The sequence below is a fragment of the Ptychodera flava genome, chromosome 8 (genome assembly GCF_041260155.1).
Source record: "Ptychodera flava strain L36383 chromosome 8, AS_Pfla_20210202, whole genome shotgun sequence".
Classification (NCBI taxonomy): Eukaryota; Metazoa; Hemichordata; class Enteropneusta; family Ptychoderidae; genus Ptychodera; species Ptychodera flava.
Genome location: NC_091935.1, coordinates 15,800,500 through 15,819,430, shown reverse-complemented (window position 1 = coordinate 15,819,430; position 18,931 = coordinate 15,800,500). Strand labels below are relative to the sequence as shown.

The 18,931-nt window shown below is 37.2% G+C and overlaps 1 protein-coding gene across 8 annotated transcripts in view; it reads right to left on the bottom strand.

Annotated features, from left to right (window-relative positions):
* Positions 1-18,931, bottom strand: part of LOC139138615 (uncharacterized) — a 72,440-nt gene that overhangs the window by 26,747 nt on the left and 26,762 nt on the right. The window contains exons 1-2 of one of the 8 annotated variants that reach the window (XM_070707063.1): positions 17,253-17,636; positions 14,138-14,286 (exon numbers count right to left, since the gene is read on the bottom strand). The exons of 4 other annotated variants lie outside the window; for them this stretch is intronic. In XM_070707063.1, coding sequence (XP_070563164.1) covers positions 14,138-14,286; positions 17,253-17,413 — 310 coding nt within the window. In that variant the 5' untranslated portion in view covers positions 17,414-17,636. Of the gene's footprint in view, positions 1-14,137; positions 14,287-17,252; positions 17,637-18,931 lie in introns of those variants that run through there. 3 more of the 8 variants (XM_070707058.1, XM_070707057.1, XM_070707062.1) reach the window with 3 other exon arrangements.

Sequence of the window (18,931 nt, the reverse complement as noted above, 5' to 3'; positions counted from 1 at the left end):
TTAATGGGTATTTTGATTACAGGTCCTCAGAGAGGATAGAGTCCTCTTCATTAGGTCTGTGATAAAAATACTTTTGAATAAATTCACTTGATACATGTCTGAGTTATGGTTCAGGACATGAAAAATCGTAACAAAATGGTCGCACAGTGGCCATAAAGGATCGCATCACAAAACAAATTGATGTGCATAGCTATGACATTGGTCGATGTCCTTGTACCAACTTGAATAAAATGGTCGAAACATGCAAATATGCCTGAGAAATGGCTCTGTACATGAAAAAATCGTAATAAAATGGCCGCCTGGCGGCCATATTGGATCATATCACAAAACAGATTGACGTGCATATGTATGACATAGGTCAGTGTCCTTGTACCAACTTTGAATAAAATCGGTTGAAACGTGCCTGAGTAATGGCTCTGTACATGAAAAAAATCCTAATAAAATGGCCGCACAGTGGCCATTTTGGATCGTATCACAAAACAAATTGCCGTGCACAGCTATGACATTTGTCAATAAGCTTGTACCAACTTTGAATAAAATCGGTTGAAACGTGCCTGAGTAATGGCTCTGTACATGAAAAAATCGTAATAAAATGGCCGCCTGGCAGCCATTTTGGATCGTATCACAAAACAAATTGACGTGCATATCTATGACATTGGTCAATGTCCTTGTACCAACTCTGAATAAAATCGGTCGAAACATGCCTGAGTAATGGCTCTGTACGTGAAAAAATCGTAATAAAATGGCCGCCTGGCAGCCATATTGGATCGTATCACAAAACAAATTGACGTGCATATCTATGACATTGGTCAATGTCCTTGTACCAACTTTGAATAAAATCGGTTGGAACATGCCTGAGTTATGGCTCTGTACATGAAAAAATCGTAATAAAATGGCCGCCTGGCGGCCATATTGGATCGTATCAAAAAACAAATTGACGTGCATCTGTATGACATATGAAGTAATCCTTGTATCAAGTTTGAATGAAATCGCTCCAGGCATCTCAGAGATATCTGCGTGAACGGACGGACGGACGGACGCACAGCGCACGCACGCACGGACACACGCACGCACACACGCACGGACATGACCAAACCTATAAGTCCCCCCGGACGGTGTCCGTGGGACTAACAAGCGCGTACACATTGCAGGAAATGAATCTTGACCACATGTGGACTGAATATCCAATGATGAAGAAATGCAAAGAGTTGATAAAATCGACAAATCGATAGAAAGTGACTTTCCTTGGAAAAAAAATATTGCTGAGAAAGGTGAGAGTTTATACGATTTCTAAGATAACTAAATCATGATTTATGAATATGAAAAAAATTGCATCATCTTGGCGAAGGACATTAGGCACTGTTGAGTTCAAGAAGCTCAGACAGCGGCCAGTAAACATCTTCCATCTCACAAAAATCAGTGTACGGAAGCACAGATATCTGCGAAATAATCAGCGGAGAGAAAAAATCTGAAAACAGTACTAAAGCATATCTTCCTTCATCCACAATGAAAGCTTACGGCATTATCAATGTTTGCAAATATGTTCAAGATGAAAAGATATTTCCCATTACCGACAATAAATCTTTTTTGTCAAAATTTGTGGAACAAGAATCAATGGACATCAGTCATGCAAAGTGTTATGTTCTATCTCATGACATCTTTTTATATTTGTTGGAAGAGTTGAATAATCTCACACCAACGTTGTGCTACATTTATCAGTAGACTGTACCAGTCTTAACACAGTGTGCATACATGTACATGTATGCTGACGTATGACAAATACAGTGCCGATGAATATCTTCTTACATGTACACCTTGGAAGTCTAACTCGACTCCATTATGGAGTCTCAGTGTGGAATAACTGGGCCAATATTTAATCTTGCTTGACCATGACACTATAGTAATTACAATTATTAATGAAAGAAAACCAGCACAAACACATGAGTGATCATGGATAATAAATCCTTCATCAAAGTGAATACATGTATAAGAACTGTCAGCCTATAGGTCAATTTGAAAAAAACAGCCATTAATTATCCCATCCCACTCACAATTAATCCTACATTAATGACTTTGGTTAACAAAATTGTGACAGCGTCAACAAATTTATGAACATTCACTTTCCATTAATGATAATATTCCATTACTACACTGAATTGTACTCACCAGAATTCCACATTTTAACACTTCCTTATCGCAATTCCATTGAAGCATTCATGGAAATTCCTAATGAATTCATGTTCAGAAGTATTCCTCGAAAATATATTTTTATTTATAAATTTGCCTAAAACCATCCTTGAACTGAAATTTTCAATTGAAAAATTTTGCCTTCAGTGGGAATTATATACAACACAGCAGTCAAAAGATACTATCAACATTGCGTTAAAAATTCAAATACTACTGGATAAGTATCTTGAATAAGGAGAAGCTTAACCATACAGGTATCACAATTGTAACATTCAAAATGCTGCATTGCTTTTGATATTCAGGCTGGTTTCGCTGTTCTCATCAAAAATGAAATAACTGATACCGACAAAACCAATTACACAAATGTCCACCTAATTTTTTTGATCGTCTTGAAAATGTAGACCTTGCCAAATTCGCTGCATCGGCAGGATCACATTATGACTGACTGATTGCTTCGCTTGGTGCGAGCAGCGCTTGCTGAGAAGTGAAACTGACAAGTCACGTTCCAATCCATGGTTCACAAATTATGAAGACAATTACAGAGACATGGTGACCGATGATGATTGCCTTGGAAAGAAACACGGACTTATAGCTGGTAAACAGCAAATTGATGCAGTAACAATGACAGGCTAACATGTACATTTGACAGAAAAATTAAAAAAGACCTGAAAAACATCAAAACACATGCTGGAAATATTCAAATCATTGGTGAATAATTAGAATGTATGGCACTAACACAAAACACTGTGGACAATTTCTCATGTCTGCCAAACAAAATTCACAAGTTCTCGGCGGAACAATTCACTATGTGCGTGGTGGATATGCTCATAGTTAACAGTGTTCTCCCCAGAAATTTCTGAAACAGGATCGGCTAATTTGCATAACAATAACTATGTAAATATTATGTTACTTATGCAATACATAACTCCAGACCATAGCATCAGAAAAAATCCCACAATAAAAGGATAAAGTAAAATCTTTTATGCACTTTAAGCACTTCATATATTACATCCATATTTTCATTCAAAGTCTTCCAGTTCTCTCTAGAATAACATTCAAAATCAGACGTTTTATGTGATCCTTAGTTACTTCATGTTTGTCTGTAGTCAGATTGCTAAAACCATTGACGTATTTTTTAAACGTTCATGGCAAAACAGTTACACAGACAAGTTCATACGGGACTGAATATTGCACTTACAATTCGGAGTCAGCAGAGCATGCCTGCAGAGAAATATGTTGACTCTAAAACTCAATTCATAATAAAGAGAAGCCCGAAAATATTGATACCGGGTATTTTCAAGAACAAGATTTGAAATTGCATCGACTTCTACTTCGACAAACGGTCCCGACGAACGTACGAACTTCGACAACTGCGCGGCGTCGGCCGCCATGCATTGTGTGGAGCACACTTTAACACACGCGACCTTTGAACCTATACTGTATACCCTAACCGTACGTACATAGCTGCTGTATTCAGATGATCAAACGAATGATTGTTTTCGCTCATGCAGTTCCTTTTTATTTCATTTCATGGTACCTTGAATATTGTAAAATGGGTCATGGGTTTTGAAACTGGATCAAGTGCAACTGTTTCTCAAAGTCAATCGAACGAACCCATGCAAGTTACGAATGCGTGACACGAGGTGACACACATGGCTTCAACGTCATGTTGACGTACACAGATCTCGAAATGGCTAACAAGCGTGCTAACTCGGACACGCAACGATCTGAAGACACGGCAGTACCATACATTTTTGCATCGATGTTTGTCTCAACCAATCGTACGATTTCAGCCACTTCTGATCAGATCACTTTTCCTGACCTTACCAGTGCGAGACATTTGTGGCAATGACACTGACAGTTCAACCAGTGATGCTTTGACTGAGTGCCCGCTGGCAAAGATGCAACACCGAGCCTTTCGTTGAGTATACTCCATGTCAGTTGTATAAAATGGCCGTTGTCTGTACGATCGGCAGCGTAACACATTTCATGCTTTTTGAATTTAAGTTTCATCCGTCTTAGCCGATGTTCATTTGCACTACGGCCGGCCCATTTATTCTCCTCACAGACAAGCGTGACTTTGGGTGCTTTGCACCCGATAACCCTGCCGTATTGTGTGTAAAACACCTAAAGTATCGACATAAAAGGAGAACAGTCTAACCATTTCACACATTTTGGCGATGGAATAAACCTTTTTATCATCTTGCACGTCGTGTTATCGCCACATTAGAACCGTTTCACACTTGATACGCTCGCTGAAATAAAAGTGACAAAATCGCCGCCGAGAAACAATAGGTCTTCAGCCACATTTAAAGAGAATCAGCGGACATGAAACAGGATCGGCAAGAAAAATAAAGGATCGGGCGAAAAAATAAAGGATCGGGCGAAAAAAATAAAGGATCGGGGCCGATCCTGTTAAACGGCCTGGGGAGAACACTGCGGTAATTTTGACATTTGGAAAAGTGAAACAGCACAACAATGATCACAACCTGAATTGTTGGGAATATATTTAAAATACTATTAATCTGTTAAGTCTTACAAAATGCCAATACATTAATGTCCTGAGCAAAACAGGTAATTGTCCTTAGGTAAGCATATACACTTAAGTCAGAATGGACATTCATAAAGGGACAGTAGCTGTCAATTTTTTTCAGGATTTTTCAATTTTTGGCTTTGTATGCCAGACTACAAATTCTTGTTCTGTACCTCAACTGTTGGACACAGCATATACACATTGAAAATGTGCTGTGTCCTTGCTTACATTGGTATTTTAATACAGGCTTAGTTGACAAGCTGAATACTGTGTATCTCAACATGCTTTGAGTTACTGAAAAACATCAAAAGATGCAGTTGCTGTCCCCGCTCTTTCTATCGATATTACTACTTGGAAAGCACCATGTGATCAAAAGACACTGGAGTCTGACTTCAAATATTTGCATAAAACATGGAAAATATATATATATATATATATATATATATATATATATATATATATATATATATATATATATATATATATATATATATATATATATATTCTAATATGTGTAACACTTCTACCCAGATAGAAGAAAATGCAACATGTTTACAAGTTTTTCTGTACATTGAGGTCAAATTTTTCATCATGGTACAATCACCTTTGTGATACCATGTAAGTGAACTGATGCATAACTGTTCTGTACACAGCTCAGTCAAATTTTAATTAATTAATTGCTATCGTTTCTGGGCATGGTTGTTCCTTTATGTCGCCAGGATATAGATGATGAATGGACTCATAACAACACAGGGACCTGGACAGGTAGATTCATTCACTGCACTCCTAGACTGGAATATTAAGTCATGTATGGATCTCTGTGGGATGGGAGACCCATAATGACACATGACTAGATCTGTCAGTGTACCCAACTCCCTATAAGCAGGTCCACAAGCATTATTGATAGCGATGCAAGGTTGGGCAAAACCACGGTAAGGAAAGGGTTAAACACTGAAAGGAAACCATAAACATAGGGCATACAGGAGATGCACCAACAGACATGGACTCAAGGCACTGTCGTGGGTTTATAGCCAGGAAACATTCAATGTTTGGTTATAATGTGTCATTTGACTTATTAGAAGATAAAAGGTAGCTGTAGGTCTACTAGGTGTTTGCGTACTCCGTGACATGATTTGTGACACTAGTCTAACAACTCATATGGAGACATATTTGTTCCTTGACATTTACAAAAATCCACAATGTCACAGGTTTATTGAACTCTAAATATTGTTTTTCTTCTGAAAACATCTGAGCAAAAATATCACACTATTTGCGTATCTCATAAAATCACTGTAGTGAAAATGGTTGGTAATATTTGACAATATTTCTGCAGTTCAACATTAGTGGAAACATTTAGCAACCCAAAGTACAGCTTTTGATTATAGCCAGCATGTCTTTATATGTCAGAAAATGTCACAAACAAATGGATACATATGTACTGCACATAGCCAGCGTGTATTTATTTGTCAGAAAATGTCACAAACAAATGGTGTATATGTACTGCACACAGCTAGTATGCCATTATCTGTCAGAAAAGTCACAAACAAATGGATACATATGTACTGCACATAGCCAGCGTGTATTTATATGTCAGAAAATGTCACAAACAAATGGATACATATGTACTGCACATAGCCAGCGTGTATTTATCTGTCAGAAATGTCACAAACAAATGGATGTATATGTACTGCACATAGCCAAGCGTGTATTTATCTGTCAGAAAATGTCACAAACAAATGGATACATATGTACTGCACATAGCCAGCGTGTATTTATTTGTCAGAAAAGGTCACAAACAAATGGATTCATACACGCATGTACTGCACACAGCTAGTATGCCATTATCTGTCAGAAAAAGTCACAAACAAATGGATACATATGTACTGCACATGGCCAGCGTGTATTTATATGTCAGAAAATGTCATAAACAAATGGATACATATGTACTGCACGCAGCATCACCTGTTTCAACATACAATTTAGTAGTACCGGTATGACAATAAATCTCAGGGCTTTCAATCTTTTCTGCCTCTTTGAAACCAAGAAATTTCCGTCAAATCTTCCTGATGCATAAAAACTAATGCACCACAACGGCAGTACAATCTTTCTTCTACAAGGTCATGTGACTTTCCAGTACACAGAGCCGTTGGTTTAGGTATCCTCCAATTTTTCATTTCATGTTCCATAAAAATTACAGCACTTAATGGAGCTGCCAAGTTAAACTTTGGTGTTGATGCTCTCTCTCTGCAATGTGTCTGTGTCCTCATTTGTACCTGCACACTGGGACAAGATTTGAATCTTCACGTACAACTGTGTTTTTGCATTAAGGTTTCAAACACATCTATAATGTACTACACGCATTCAATTGCCATCACGTCTTGAATCAATCAATTTCTAACTCAATGCAGGCATTGATTCTACCAGCAGACGTACAACGCTGAATGCAGCCACTGAACTCCTTCAGAGCTTGTAGCAGCGACAAAATTGCACTACATTTGACAAGTATTCAACTATTTCTTAATTCAAAATCACTTCAGCATCTGTTGCTATGGAGACAGCTAAACCACTGAAAGCCAGGGACTGCGCCAGTTTGTCAATTCTGTCACCTTCTGGCAAACTTCCCAGGCTGTCTGATTAATCTACAGATTATTACACCATAATCGTACTGCATGCTAATAGCTAAGACTCCTACTTCATGCTGAACATGAGTCTTTCGCAAAAGAATAGATCCGATAGAATTTGAATGTCTACTTTGTACAGTTACAGAAAAGCACTGGGAAGAAACCCTACATGACATGTCTAGAAATACATGTCACAGTGTTTCAGTTGGGATGTGCTTTAAACAACAACAGGGCAAGACATTGGTCAATCATCTCACATGACCCCTTTTACTCACTGCTAACAGTTTTTACCACTTAAAATGATTGCATTACTGCAACATCAATTCCACTTTCCTGTGACACTTTGTGAAACTTGGCAAGAGTTTGGTGGAGTGTTTTTTTTACCCTTTTTGACAGGCTGAGAAACTGTGAGATGTAAAGTGAAAAATATATCTACCACATTTTTTTTTAAGTCCGACAGAATTTTAAAAAGTTACTTTTATCTGTTTCATTTTTCTTGCATGTAAATGTATGTATGTATGTATGCCTGCATGCATGCATGTATGTATGTATATATGTATGAATATATATGTGTATGTATGTATGTATGTATATGTATGTGTATGTATGTATATATGTATATATGTATGTCTAAGTATGTATGTATGTGTACAGTATACATATTACATACACGTACATGCATGTTGGTAATGTTCATACATTTATCTAAATTAGTTTATTTTGCAAGTAGTACATCTGCACATATTAGCTGCCACCCCTGCACATATAAAAATTTAGTCATTTTTGTTTATAGTGCATTTATTTAGAAACTAAGGCAAGCCAAAATATGCAAAATAAACTTCACCTTCAAGAAATATTTGTACACAGATTGGTTGGAATAAGTTTGCATATGACAACTGAGAGATTGCTTTCAGTTTGTAATAGCTGAGATATTACGAGGAAATATGTAAAATTTGTTGCAAATAAGGTTATGATTGCACCAGAAACCAAAAGTAGTGTTAAAGAGAAGCATTATTCCACTATTTTAATGTAATTTACCATTCAAAACTTATTACACTGCATGTAACAGCTCACTTCAGTGACATAGGGGTCATGTAAGGTCAAATATGAACAAAATAAAGAGGCAGATCTGCAAATGAACAACGCACACGTCATATCAATTTTCCCTACCAGGGATATGTAATAATAACATTTTCATTCTGATAGCCTGTCTTTAAGTGGGGGCTGTCTTGATTGATTTGTCAGTACTGTTCCTTCAAGATGTCACAGTCTATCATGATGTTACAATTCTATTTGCATCAAAAACGTCTGGCAACTCTTGTGATCTGCAAATGCTGACAGCTTTCCGCATCAGAGTTCAACTCTACACGCACAGAATTGGTAATGACGACCTAATCTAAATGCGGGATGGCTGAAGAAAACAGGGCAACGATTACTGCGAAAGGGCGAATACATCAAACATAACCTGAAACCATGTACAAATAGCTTTGATTTATTGAGGCACTAAGGAACCTCGGTCATAATCTTCATTTTTCTTCTACAGAAGGGTGTCTTTCAACGAAACTACATTATATATTTATGTGAAGGCAGCTGCCGCTGTACTGCACTTATTCCTGTAGATTTCATTTGTCTACTGATGTCCCGTACAATTTCATATTTTAAACATGCAGGATAATTTAATCAGCATCACATGATTGACATGTACTGTTAACAATTTGACTTTTATTTGTTGATAAGCACATTGACATACTGTCACAAAATCCAGCAAGAGGCCCCATCTTGGGAATCTCCTTGACATGGGCCCTGATTTTTTTGTTTGTCATTTTCCGGCCATCCTGTACCTTCCGCTCATACAAGTTTCCTTTCAATGTGCAACACAGCATACAGGGCAAGCTAGAAGTGTTCCATGTCAAGTTTCCAAGTCTGTTTCCTACACTTAGAAATCCGTCATGTGGTCAAATCACACTACAGTGAATATGGCACATGTATTCTTCAAAAAAATGTCTGCAGGTTCATTGACTGGGTTTTGCACACACTGATGTAATTAAGATGAAGTTGGCTTTTCAAAAGTGAAATAGTTTACTTGTAAAACCAAAATAAGAAAATATTTTGGCACTTCAACGCATGGGGAATTAATTAACATCTGCAGTAAATAAGTTGAGAATATATGGACAATGACAGGGGAAAAATGCAGTTATCAACAACAGTCAAACCGTGAGACAAGGAAGGAGACAGATATCGTTTCTTCATGGAAAGTGGTCAAAAACCAGAACTGAAACCTTCTTCACAACTATATGTAATTACAGAGGTTGAAAATTTCCCATGCCAATTTTAAATGAAAATCCTCAGATGTAAGATTATAATCAGAAACACGACATGATATATATATTTCAATCTTAGATTTTATGAGTCTTTGGTGGGAGAGAGCCATGGTTACGAGTCATTGAACATTATGTATGGATCTTCTGATTGGCTGTTTGTATTCCATCTTCATTTGCAATTAGCCACATCTTTCACAATCAAGAATCCATCTGTCTTTAGCTTAACCACTTACTAGTGTGCCCAAGAAAATCTAGGTCTGGTCACATATAGTGGTGAAAGATGCTCCACACGAGAATTTACAAACTTTTCTGGATAAGTACGTGAGGCATAAGTGTTTCTACCCCCCCCCACCCCCAACCAATTGACAGCATAGAGATAAATTTGCATATTGCTATACCGGTACACAACTGTCATGGTAAGTTACTTCCCCCATTTTGCAAAAATAAGGCCACCATCCCCCACCCCCCAACCAATTGACAGCATAGAGATAAATTTGCATATTGCTATACACAATTGTCATGGTAAGCTACTTCCCCCATTTTGCAAAAATAAGGCCACCATCTGACAAAACGAGGTTTTCTGATGTCAGCGACATTTTTTTTTATATTTGAGAACAGGTGCACAGAGGAATTATCATCCACTGTAAATGAAATCTTGTTCAATTCATACACGTACTGGATTGATAATGTAATGAAAAATACATGCCTCCTGCTGCTTTGAAGAGATCACAGTGTGCATACAGATGGTGACTCAGTATCAGTGACATTGAAATCAACGATCATTCCCAGTGTGTTTCCGTCTAAATGTCACTGCGCACGTTTCCTTTTCACACCCTCGTCAAATTTCCCAAAAACCAATAATCGCATTGAGCAAACCTACACTACAGGTGCAGGTCCTGATGACAGGTAAAGCTACCGACAGTAAATTTACATTAAATATTGTCTTTAACATAGAAAAATTTGACTTACGGCTGTATCAGAAAAATCAATATTACAGTTACAATATGATCATTGTGTCCCATAGCACAATGCTACAAAGGGTATAAAATATTCATTAAGACAACACTGCTATGCTGTTTTGTGTGGAAAGAATCTATATGACCATACAGGTATTGACAGATAGTATGGTAAAACTATCTGCCGACACAGTGTAAAGTTCATATGGATTTATCACATGCTTTTACTCTTCACTGTAATTTCCACCAAGATGAACCAACAAAACGAAGAAATTGAAAAAAATTCTGTTACATCACACCATTGATTCCATTTCTCAGGATGAATACAATATTGAATTCTCTCCTGCTCCTGTAAAATTTATTTACACTACCTGCAACATCGATATCTCCCCAAAGTTGGACAGGAACAGTACTTATGATAGAAATCCAGCCTGAAACACAAATCACTATTACAGCATACCAGTATATCTGAATCATGATAAAAGCTTGCATGCTTGTATTTTTTCAAACAGATACATGTTAGAAAGCTTAGAATTATATATTTGTCATAATTCTGTGAATTCTGTATATATGTGTGCAATAACCAATACATGTATGCATGTATATGAACAAACTTATGCAATGATGCATATACACATTAAATCTGCAAACACATGTACATATACTCTACAGTAGGGCATTTTGTTCAGTATATTTGCTCTGCAATGTCAAATAATGTTCCATCAAAATGCCAAGTACATCAAATAGTCAAACTATGAGTAAGAATCATGCGTTCATTGATATGCAGGTGTTACTAGTTTTCTTACAATATAAACCATGTTCAACGTAATGATATTCGGGTACATCTTTGCTATTTACCTGTACACACAATGTTGTTACAGTTCAAATCATGGCCTAACCACAAGCTACAAGACCTGGGGATAGCATAAATGATGTAGTAATGTATTCTCTGCAAATATAAATGCCGAGGGGAACTCACAGGTAAATATTGAATGAGTATATTTACACAAAATTCCCATGAAAAATCTTGAAATCATTTCTTTACGATTTCCTTAAGCCTGTGTAAAGAAATCCCTTGTTAATCCCTCAAATTATACCTCCGGTTTTCATGTCTAGACTTCTCAATTGATTTTCCATGGCACCACGGAATAACGACTTCCACAGTTACCTTTGCATGTCAAGGAATCACTTTCTTCAAGAATCTGATCAAGGCCATTTATCTCATTGCGTTTTGGCACCGGGCGCAAGGCACAGTTTCTTTTCACATTTCTCAAAAAATTTCAACAATACCTGTCTGTAACCCTGCATAATATGTATATGGTTTCCATATTTACCTGGTAACACTGAATCTTATTAAGGAGTGATTCTGGTCTTGTGTGAGTCAAAGCATCCATGCATTCAGGGCTATAATGATATATACAACCAAATGTTGGTCATAATAGTATATTCTGGATTATGAAATAATGTCAATAAATAAATTGAACAGCCAAAATTTCATTGGAACACTGGCAGAGTTTGATGACATGCTTTCGAGTTTCACAGCAGACGCCATCAGCAATTGCTGAGGTACCTGTACGTTGACATTGGCCACACCATTACTTTCACTACAAGGAGCTACTCAATGTATTGGACAGATCTACACCAGTAAAATGAGAAGACTTCTAGTTTAGTGGAAGATTTCACAAACCACAGCAATAGGGATGACTTCTCATGACTAAAGAGTTACACAGTTCATCAGCAAAAACAAACATTCGCTCAAAAATTTTGACAAGAATTTTGATATTTGCGTACCAATTGTTAACTTGGTATTTTGTGACTATTGATGTAGTTATTAAAACTTTGGAATGAAACTTTCACCCAAAAGCTGTAGTACTATGTACAGACGCAACAAGACAAAATCTGTCCAAGTTTCTGTCAGCAGCATCCAATGTTGTATGTCTGTTGCTATATTTAGTAACAAACGACTAACAATCGCCGTACAGGCAGTGAAGTGATATAGTTCACAACTCATTCTCCATGCTGTTTTTCACTCAATGAAAAAGGGTGGGGGAGGGGGGGGTGTCAAGTTTTAAGGTATGTGCCCCTCACAAAGCCCTCCCTGAATGTAAGTAGTAACAGCCCATGAGATCAAATTGCAAGTTGCTGGTATTATCGTTAAACTTTTTCACCACATCTTAAGCCACAGGCGCATGATAAAAACCGCTCAATCTTTAATTCTAAGGTCACAAGACCATCAGGTTATCAGGTTGGGTCCAACTACAATATTTTGTTTCCTTGCCACTGGTGGTGATCAATCATATCAAACTTTCCAAGACTGACAAACAAAGACGTTACTTTACAATAATTGTTGTGACAGCATGCACTCAGAAAGTTGAAACATTTTTCCTGCACACTGCTTTTGAAATATGCAATAAACCCTTTCAGCAAACCCCTCACAATGGTTTTTACGATGTAAACCTACACCGAGTTGAAAACACTTTCTCATGTTCACTTCAACCTGCATTCAACCCCTTGTTATAACCTCCTTCTCATGTACATGGAGACTAGTCTCACCATATCATTGAACACAGCTGTGCTGCAGATAAGTGCGGCACAGACTCGATTGTCGGTTCCGATGTTTTTGCTCAGTGGGTATGAAAACCAGAACAAGTACGTTTATGCGCTAAGTAAACTTTTACAAGTGGACCACTTGGGTTAAATCTGGCCGGCTAATTCATATTTCATGTCGCATCCAGTTCAAAGACTGGCGAACAGTCAATATTTTGAGATCTATATATGCAAGAGTAACACAATATTCACATCATCGCTGTAGGACAGGGTACCATGGCAACATTGATTACACATTCTGCAACAACTGATACATGCACACATACACTGTACCTGAGCTGTTGTCAACGTATGTACACAGATATCATGAAAAGTTTCAGTAATCTTCCATGACCATCTTTATTTTGAGGAATGAATTCATGGAATACCCCAAAATACTCAGGTAAAACAAATCACTCTGAAGACCGTCTTCAATGAGACATAGCTTTATACAGGATTTTGTGGGCCTTTCCTTCCTATCTATGAGAATACATTAATACTGTACAGAATCTACAAAATTTTTTTTGTTATCTTTTACAGCTTAGAATTCCTCCTATTAAAACATTTCCTCTCGTGGCTTCAAGGTTGAAACCATTTCATCAACACTGGTAAATGCATACCTGTACACTTGCTAGCACAAAAAGCCTTTACAGAAAATTCTATTTTACTGTAAGTCAACGGGAACAGAGAAAATGCTGTACTGCGAAAGAAACTGCACACTGGTGATCTGTTTTCACAAACTCATACAGAAGACCAATCCTCATCAATTACAGATGTATTAATGCGATGTGATCCCCTTTTTGTTTGATGTAAAAACTGCCATGTGAATAGAAATTGTCATGACGTGGCTTGGCGTGCATGCTATGCAACCACCAAACGAGGATACTGGATATCATGGAATATATTCAACCTTTGTAGAACGTGAACATTTACCTTTTTGCAGCCTTATTCTAAGTTCATCTACATCTTTCTTCAAGTCTATATTCATCCAGACGAGTCCGGAGCAAACGGCTATACACGCAACTACCAGTACGAATGCGCATATCGGGAAGCAGACTGCACATATCCGCGACCTGGCCTGCCTGTATGATGGTGATGGGATATGAATACCAGGAAGTATAAATATGTCTGTATCCGGGGGGGAAAATTTGTCAACGGAAAAGTAACATTTCATACGGTTAACTCTGTGAAATGTCACTATTACATGAGAGTTGTTGGATAACAACACAGTACTGGAAATCATGTCCACAGAAAGCAAAACTGGCAAAGATTGGAAAGTCTTGTCAAGGGTACATGTATTTAGTGGGGGAGACCTCTACAACATGGCAGTTATGTTAAGTGAAAGTTGAAAATTGTCAGCTCCCAGGGATAAAATGTTTTTGCTAAAGCAAAAACCCTGTACAACACCGTATCACCTACAAGTACTACCTGTGTTCTCTCTTTAAAAATCAAGCGTTGAAAAATATTGATTATGAACATGATTGCAGATGAGTTGTCTGACCCACCAATTTAATTAAAATGTATTATTAACATAATTAATATCATCCTCTCATATCCATTGTTTACAGAAATAACAATTACATGCATGTATTCATAACAGATATGCCATAAATATTTCATCAATTATAGTTTGGAATCAATTTGTTGTTTACTTGTGGTGATTAATATCTTGTTTTATATGTATTTTCTGCTGCTTTTATTATTTCTGCTAGCAGACACAATAAAGGAAGAAATAACGAAGTCACTCTAGATAATTGAACAAGAAGTGATTATCTTTTTTCCTACTTGAAATTCACAAAATTTGCAAAAATATTGGAGAGTGGTTTTTTCACTTTACAAAAATGAACAGTGTACTTCCTTTGAAAAAGAAGCATTCACTTTATCTCGTACAAATTCATCACGATTTATACAGATATTAATCAATATAGCATGACTGGCTTGACTATACATTGATGATTTCACGAAGAGATTTTGAGAAATTTGACGGCTGGAACAATTGTACAGAGCCATTACTACATCCAATGCAGATATTCCTTGATACAATGTACACTTGCTTGAAATCACGTTGAAGATCTCTGGTAAGCTTTCAGTGAATATGGGATATTGCTTGTACGTATTAAACTACAAACCTCCATTTAGTGGGTAGACATGTTAAATTGCAAACCAAATTAAAAAAAAAAGAAATGAAGTTTAACTTCAGCACAGTTTCAAAATTTCAATGTTTCACAGCCATTTTAGAAACATATTTCACAAGAGGCCATCATGGCAGTAAGGATTATTACTTATAATTTTGTCTTGTACAGACTGGGTGAATTTTTCAATAATCATCCATCGTCATAAACCAAAGGCCTCCTCACAGCATTAGCTACACACATTTTGCATAGATTCATGGAGTAGAAAAAAGCTCTGGCTCCTGAGAATGTTAATTATAATACAATCCTTTTTAGGCTGACCATATTCTCATGATAAAATGAACTAATATATCAATGAGCTATCCTTATGAGGCTACCCTGAAATTACAGACATATTTCTCAGCCTAATGTCATATAAAATCTTGTAATACCACTTTCAGATTACTTTGAATTTCTCTTTTTCAAGAACCACAGCTGTCATAATTCATGGCATATTATGTTTCATGGGCAAAGTAAATTTACCCTGTACTTTCCTGATCTCTCAAGCCTATTTTATAATCAAGCTGTTTCACAATGTCAACTTCACAATTACCAACAAAACTGTGATAATGTTTTCAGAACTACTGGTTAATACTGGCATGGACAGTGGAAAACATGTTGGAACATTGTAGCCATTTTCTCAACCAATGGCAAGTTTTAACGCGATGATTGATATCTCATCTTGGAGATTTGATAACATAATCCCTCATGTATTTTGAAGATTGACGGATTGACTCTGGAAGGTCAGCAGATTTTAGACTTGCTTTGATTTATTGTTTTGTTTCCCCTGGCTGTAATTTGCAACAAATTCAAAGTCATCCCTGCAGTTCAATTCAATATTATGGAGTGTGTTAATAATAATATTTTGCTTTGCTTTAATCAAGGACTTGGCACTCTGTATCATGTATGCAGCGGCTATGGTAGTTAGATATCATGTATCAGATGACAGAATATCATGTCAAAAATAAAACAAACACTGTTGAAGCTGACAGTTTCCAAACCAAATTCCATATTAATATAAAGAAACTACTTTCATATGCCTGTTTTTTTCTTGTATTTCAATTTTCTTTCTCAAAAGATACCCGTAGTCGCTAACCTCTACATGTTTTGTAATACAAACAAGTGATAAAATTTGTCAAATGCTTGGACCTTTCACGTAATTAGGATTTACAATAATTATAGTTACAGCTAAGCCATCCAAATTATATCCAAAAGGGACAAGTATGATGGCGATTCGGCTCACTTGATGCTGAGAAAGAAAAAAAATATCATCTCCTCTGGCAATGAAAGTTAAAAAGATTTGCAGATGAGACTGTACAAAAATGTACTTCGAAACTCGATTCAGTCTTGTGAAGGTTATGAATGTAGGTCGCTGCTCGAACGGCCAAAACAAGAACGTATTTTGAAAACCAGCTTTCAACTTTGACAGATATAATACATTAGTTGCACTCGGTGGAGTTTGCATTTCTGTGGACATGATTTCTGATTTCTCATGTTATTTACCTCCAAGATCTTATGCAATGTGACTTACGTAACTGTCAACAAAACTGTCAGTGCCATCTACACAGCAGGGCGTTCGTTTCGTTTCTGTTGGGATATTTCGAGTCATGGCTTGCGGCTAATAGCTACAAACTTCGTGTCAATTGACCACTTCCCGTTTAGCTTACGCGTGATCACGGGAGATGTCTTCATGATTTTCAAGAAATTTGATTGTTTGCCTACACAAACTACTCTGTGGAAAATGACACCTGAAGCTGAATACGGCCGAATTGCTTGAAGTGCAGCCTCAGCTCTCAGTGATCACGGACAGACACAGGAAAACGTCACTGAATTTTAAAAACACATGCTTCGCGTAAAATATCTTATCGTATTCTTACTTCCTGACTATTGTCTTCCTTGGCGCCGCACAATATTCTTCCACTTCTGACGACGAGTCGTGCGTTCGTAGCAGTTCGTGACCCGTGTCTGAACGTTTCTTCTTCTTCGATATTTTGCCATTGCTGACCAGAAGGGCGTCCAGCTCCTTCCGTTTTTTCATCTTTTTACCCGTTTTAAAGTGAACGTCCACGCCGTTGTTAGCATTGGGATCCAGGGTGGCACGTTAGAGTAAGGAACGACGAGAGAAAGAAGGAAAGAGGGCCTAAACGGTCTTGGATATTACCAAGAACTACATGAATACAGACGCATGTAGGGTTTCCTCGCTTCGTGTTTCCACTTCTATGTGTACTCAAGAGGTGATTCGTATTGCTACATCTCAGGACATCGAAGCAACGATCAATTTGATTGGCTGATTGACAACCCGGAAGTCTTATACATTAGCTATTTCACGTAATTCACCGTATGATCCTCACATTTTCTTGAGGAAAAACTAAAGAAATTAAGAATATAACTTTGCGATACTCTGTGAGAATGCTTATCTTAAAGATCTAAAAGTAAAAGTTGTAGTTCCGGAGTGAAGCCTGCGCATCGTAACCAATCATAGATCCCGTAACAGGCCATTCTCCCAGTAACATGGCGGAAATTCATCCAGTCGGAACAGCTCTGCTCGTGATTGGTTAAATACATAATTGGTGACGTCATGCAAAAGGTCTGGGACTTTCCTCCAATGCGCCAACGTGTCTCATGATTGCTAAACGGAATACCCTTGCGTTTTCTGAAAACAAATGCTAAATTCTTCCCACTATTACGCAAGACCATCAGTGACAGCAAAGGCAGCTGAGCCTTTGTGCTTTTTATTGTTTCGCGGTTAAACAATTCAACGTACTGCCATGCTACGGCATTGTTTTATGTCACAATAAATACATGATAAATGTATGACTTCGTCAGTTCAGTGGGTCAACAACAGTACGGTGTACTATTACGCGTACGCGGGCTATGGGTTGGCTATTAGGTGTAAAGGTATGTATATCAAACAAATTATTCCTGGTCAGTGATCAACTCATCGAATGGAAATGAAGCAATCGAGACAAGTTATTTTGCTTTTCAGGACTGATTCTTCCTGCCTCATGATGATTAGAGAGAATATATACTGCACATTTCACAACGACTCTCACCTCGGATAACTTTTCATAACAATTCAACTTGAATTTTGCATATAAATTGAATAATCAATTAAATTTTATACATAAATTTACATAATATTTAGACCCACAGTATTTCTGGCGTAAAGATGTAAATTTTCATGAATTCGACTGAAGAACGGAATCTTGTAAACTTGTTCAACACAAAATACTGATAGAGATGTCGAATGTCGTAGTTTGAGAAAATATGTGAGAAATTAGCACTTTTTGTACACTTTTCAGTGCGTCCTGTTGGCAAAAATACCAATCGTTAAAACCACAAAGACACTTAGAACTCAACATCTAATCCTACTTTTAGTTATAGCATTTCAAGTTTCGTTCTCAGCAAAATCCTAACGAGCCTAATTGTCAATTCTTAAATGGTTAATACTGTGTACATGAATTAGTCGATATTCAGTTACATTTGGCCCTTTCACGCAGGGTTAAACAAAGTGTAAACAAAGGCATTGCAGCAGTTGGCCCGCTGATGGCGCTGT